Source organism: Etheostoma spectabile, chromosome 18 (genome assembly GCF_008692095.1).
Source record: "Etheostoma spectabile isolate EspeVRDwgs_2016 chromosome 18, UIUC_Espe_1.0, whole genome shotgun sequence".
Taxonomy (NCBI): domain Eukaryota; kingdom Metazoa; phylum Chordata; class Actinopteri; order Perciformes; family Percidae; genus Etheostoma; species Etheostoma spectabile.
Window position 1 is genome coordinate 22,240,456 of NC_045750.1, and position 5,287 is coordinate 22,245,742.

Sequence of the window (5,287 nt, forward strand, 5' to 3'; positions counted from 1 at the left end):
TACACAATGAGATTTTTGATAAACAATCATCAGTCATATGGATATAATGATTAAATGAGTAAAGGCAAGTAATAGAACCGTTACACCATTCTGGTAACTGTAATTCTGGTAAGATCAGAAAATGACATCACTTAACTGTAATGCAGCCGTTAAAACCAGGAAAAGACACCACTTACGCCATATTACAATATCCAAAATCTAAGACAATATCTAGTCTCATATCACAATATCGACATAATATCGATATATTGCCCAGCTCTAGACAAAAGTTTGTTTTTGACATTTGGTGTGAACACAGCATTAGTTTTCAGTCAGAGGGACAGTTTAAGCAAATATATAGGCACTGGGTAAAGAGGTACCATTATCTGATGACACGGAAGCTCATTCTCACTCTGTTATTATACTAGGGATGCAGCAATAAACAATTAATTTCATTTCTTTTTTTAAATGCCATTTATAATACATACAGATGTGTACTTAAATTGCTAATTTTCTTCAAAAAACGAGCAAGCATAAAGTACCCTTAAGAAAACCCAGTTATCGATGAATGGTTGCAGCTCTATTTGATCTTAAAACAGACGTTGAATATCCGAGTCATGCTCCGCCTGTCTTCCCTCTCCAGGATTTTGACAGAGGCTGAAGTGGACGTCCACCTGGTGTCCCTGGCAGAGCGGGACTGAGCGAGCAGAGACGCGTCACCTGTTTAAGTTAGAGCATGATGGGATATGCAGTTCCCAGACGGAGGCTGGTGTTATCTTTGTTTGCTGTACATTTACCCCACTGTTTCATTCAACAATAATAAAAAAAAAAAAGTTTTTTCGAGTAAAATAACATTGTCGTTCTACTTCTTTTCTATTTATTGTGAAGATGGACATGCACATGAAGCTGTTTTATAGAGTATAGAAATACAGAATATGTATGTAAGCTTCTCTTTTTTTAACTCTGACATGTAAACAGAGGCCTCGGTTCACATCTGTCAGTTGAGTTTAGCAGCAGAGGAAAGCTTTTCTGGGAACGTGATGGTTGCAGAGCGCTCTACCTCTGAGCTTCCTGTTGTGGCTCTGAATGCACTATAATCATACCGAGGTGCTGTGTGTGTGGAGAGGTTATTTTACTACGCAGTGATGTAGACCTGATTTGACCTCATTTTCTCAACATTTTAGCTTCTTTCTTTCTTTTTACGCACATGTTGCATGTCAGAAATAGGTTGGTTTAACTTACCGGATATATCATACAGTAGTTTCTCTTTGCAAAGGGAAGAAATGTGTTCCCCCTTGATAATTCAAAATGGTTTCTGATCGGGGGGGGGGGGGGGGGGGGGGGGGTGGGGGGGGGGGGGGTCAAGGATTGTCATCAACATATGATCAGAAATGATCATCAGCTTGTCATTCCCAGTTAGACCATTTCCCCTCCGTATTTCCCCCTCTAACTTGTCTTGTGTGAATCACAAATCTAGCTACAATGCCATGGTTTTTTTCACCCTGAATGCAGTAAATGTCTTTAGGACTTCGGCTTAGATTCATGTTTAAATCCTTTTATCTCTTATGTAATTTCCACTAACCTTAAAAACAAATTTTCTCCTTGGAAAACCCCCCTGCAGTCCTGTACAGGTCTACAACCTGGTTAATGTTTACAGCCATGAGGACAATTACAGGCTGGATGCAGTATACACTGCTATTAAATCTGATCACGCAGGGACATTTTCTGAGTACCAAATAAGTGTTGGCTCCAGGATTACTTCATACTGGCAATGTGAGCAAGTTGCTGGTTATTTCAGGTTACTTCTTTTGTGTAAACTTCCTAGCTATTGTCAAGAAATCTACCAGCTGACAGGGAAATCATGTACTTCCAAAACTCCCGACTGCAAAGTTTCCTGCTTGTTGTGACACAGCAGTTAGACTAATGACTATCTCTGGCACATTTCCAGTGGTGGAGGGAGTATTTAGATCTTTGAATAAAGGTAAAAGTACTAATAACACTCAAATACTCTGTTACAAGTAAAAGACCTGCTTCAGGAATATGTACTTTAAGTATTATAAGTACTCAATGCCGATAGATCCTCACATTTTAGAAACTGGAAACGATCCAAACTGTTCTGTCAATCAGCTGTTTTTCAGCTGGACTTATAGGCCAATATATAGTTGGGTAGTTAAAATTATAATGAAACATAGTATTTTATGAACTGCGTGTTTTGTGTGCAAAATGCCATTTCTCTCTGAACTGTAACAGCGTAGAAGTAGAAAGTGGCATGAAAAGAAAAGACAAAGTACCCCAAATTTGTACTTTGTACATTCCACCACTGCACATTTCCCACCTTGCTAAAAGATATTTCCTCCTCAAAATTCCCTTGTTATTTCTAGCGAATGCTATTTAGCGGTAGCACCAGGGTAAGGGCGGAATATTTACGTACATTATGTTCTTCTCATGCCGCCCAGGGACTTTCAACACGGTGACTCAGAGACCCGGTGACCTCGCCCCGACAAGGAAATCCCAGACTGTTCCAAGTGTGATCTTTTTATTCTGTATGGGCAATGACTCTCTACCTCGTCACTTTATGTAAGTGAGAATTTTTTTCTTTCTTTTACAATGTAGAAAGGCTGTGAAACCCATAAAAGGAAATTAAACTTGCCCCAGTCAAAGCTGTTTATATTCATAAATTTTCATTTTATTCGTAAAACAATATTTTGTTAATAGTGTTTAAATTCACACAACATATGTACAGGTACAAAAATAATATCTCTGTATTTACAATATATTACACAGTCTTGTCTGGTATATACACATTAATACATATTTATACAGTACAGAGAAGGACTATATGGACGCCTTGGTCTTGCTGTATTTTGGTTTTTTGGTCATCATTTTGCGATCCGGACCGGGCTTGACCACACTGGACGCCGTCTTCATCCATGTTCTTTCGATGCCAGGACCAGCCCCTTTGGACCTGGGCCTGGACCGGGACGTGGACTGATGTGTCCCTCATTGGGGGGTGGGGCCGTGGCTGGGCAACCCAGTAGCAGCTTCACTGTCGTTCACACCACCGGTAAGAGATGGTTTACTTTCCGAACTTTATGTCATCATACGGCTGTGGGGGAAGACGAGAGAGAAAAAAGTTGTTAGGATCTCCCGCGTTAAAGACAAGATTTTAAGATGTCTTCACGTGGTATTGTTGCCTACGTGGAACAAAGGTTCCGAAACTAACCTCATCTTCCGACGACTCCATATCCTCCATGTCGCTCTCCTCTGATTCGCTGTCGGGCAGCTCCCTCAGCTCCTGCGCCGTCTTCTCGTACAGCTGCCGGCGGATCTCTTCGTTCTGGCGTCCGTACGTGAGGTGGTACGGCGTGAAGCCGCCGTAGTTTAAGCAGTTAACGTCTGCGCCGAGTTCGAGCAGGCGGCGGACCAGCGCGGGGTTCTGGAGATCGACGGCCAGGTGGAGCGACGTCCGTCCACTGCACTGTTCCTACAAGCAACAACACGAAGAAACACGGGTTAGGTTCCTGCTGCGTCAGACCGAGGTCTTTCCTTTAGACATCAGTTTTGATAAAAAATGGCTGCCTTTTTCAGTTAATGACACCCACCTGTGCGTTGATGTCTGCACCCAGCCGAACAAGGCTTTCGACCAATGAAATGTAGCCGTTAATGGACGCCAAGTGGAGACAATTATGTCCTGTGGAGAGAAAAATCAGGATCAGTTAATAACCAAATTCAGATTTAAGAACTGTCTACGTGAGGCATGGAAGTCTGTGTGCGTATTTGTGCGAGGGGGGTTAGTACGTACCACTGTAGTTGGGGAAGGTCACCATGGACGTGATGTGGCGACTGCAGTTCTGGGTGATGACGCCGAAGCAGGCGAGGGAGCCCCTCTTGCAGGCGATGTGGAGAGCCGTGTTCCCGCTGTCATCGGCCATGCACGGGTCACTGCCGGCACTCAGGAGCCTCTCCACTAACTGGGGCTGCTCTGTGATCACTGCGAGGTGGAGGGCAGTCTGCGGACGGCACAATTATAACATACATTTAATTATGTCCATTTAAGACAATGGCTGTATTATGTGGAAGGTTTGGGTTTGTATTCTGTTGATAATCAGTCCTTTGGGTTGGATTAGTACCTGTCTCTGGTGGTTCTGTGCGTTGAGGAATGGGTGATTGTGGGAAAGTTTGATCATCTGAAAGGCATGTTCTTTGGCTTCATGAATGATGGCCAAGTGGAGAAGCCTGTGGGGTGGAAGGGAGGGGGGAGAAAAAAAAGAGAGAGAGAGAGAGAGAGAGAGAGAGAGAGAGAGAGAGAGGTTAGTTAAAATAGTGCTTTTAAAAGAAACTAAATAGAACAAATCACACATTAAGGAAATGGTTCCAGCCAAGTATGAAAGAACAAAGCCTGAGCAGTGGAGCGTTTCGCAAGAGTGGAGTTTTGTCGGGTTATTTCCACCAGTTGTGGCTTGACACATCTGATGCTTTATCAGTTCCTGGCAGAGGGCCAGGGACTTTCCTAAACGCGCAGAGCAGACTTTAGCACCGCCCAGACTGCGCTCTCGGCCAAAGTGTACACACACACACACACACACACACACACACACACACACACACACACACACACACACACACACACACACACACACACACACACACACACACACACACACACACACACACACACACACACACACACACTTTTAAAGGCCTCTTATTTTCGTGCAACTTTCGACATTTTCATGCGTAATTTTGCACCTTTTCCCATCTTTCCAATGCATTGACTTTAAAGTTTAGATGCTGCGCACGGGTGCACAATTCCTGTTGGATTTACGCGGAGTTACATTTTGCAAATGCGCAATTGCATAATTAATAATGGATAATAGCAACAACAGCAAAATGAAACTTACGTGTCACCATCCTCAGTCACTGCGGCTCTCCACGGCTCGTATTCCTGTGGGGGCTCCTCTTTAAAGTTCATAGTCATTTCCTCAAACCCGTTCACCAGCTCGTCCTCCTTCAGGGACTCCAGGCCGCTGTCAAAACGGTCCTCTTGACATGGCAACATGGTCCCGTGTTTGGGCTCCATGCTGTCGAAGTTATAATCCATTTGGTTGTGGTTAGACACTCTGTGGACGTCCATGTTGTCTTTGCGACTGTCGGAAGAAAAACGCTCCGTCTCTTATCCGAAAGGCTCAAGAGTAGAGTGAAGCGTCCGAGGGAGGCGCACGGGGTTTTGTGCGCTCGCTGGGCGGGGCCTGTGCGGGGATTTCCATACACTTATCTTAGAAAAAGCAAAGGGAAATCACACGGAGCG

At 44.0% G+C, this 5,287-nt stretch overlaps 2 protein-coding genes across 2 annotated transcripts in view; one reads left to right on the forward strand and one right to left on the reverse strand.

Annotated features, from left to right (window-relative positions):
- Positions 1-831, forward strand: part of LOC116706185 (proteasome subunit alpha type-6) — a 5,569-nt gene extending 4,738 nt beyond the window's left edge. Inside the window, exon 7 of the mRNA XM_032542874.1 lies at positions 623-831. Coding sequence (XP_032398765.1) covers positions 623-680 — 58 coding nt within the window. The 3' untranslated portion in view covers positions 681-831. The remainder of the gene's footprint in view (positions 1-622) is intronic.
- Positions 832-2,846: 2,015 nt separating this feature from the next.
- On the reverse strand, positions 2,847-5,188 carry LOC116706183 (NF-kappa-B inhibitor alpha). Its single transcript, XM_032542872.1, has 6 exons — positions 4,881-5,188; positions 4,110-4,215; positions 3,782-3,989; positions 3,582-3,670; positions 3,203-3,463; positions 2,847-3,085 (listed from the first exon to the last, which is right to left on the reverse strand). Exons 1-6 carry the CDS (start codon positions 5,111-5,113, stop codon positions 3,056-3,058), a joined length of 927 nt encoding a protein of 308 aa, XP_032398763.1. The 5' UTR covers positions 5,114-5,188; the 3' UTR covers positions 2,847-3,055.
- Positions 5,189-5,287: the final 99 nt, after the last annotated feature.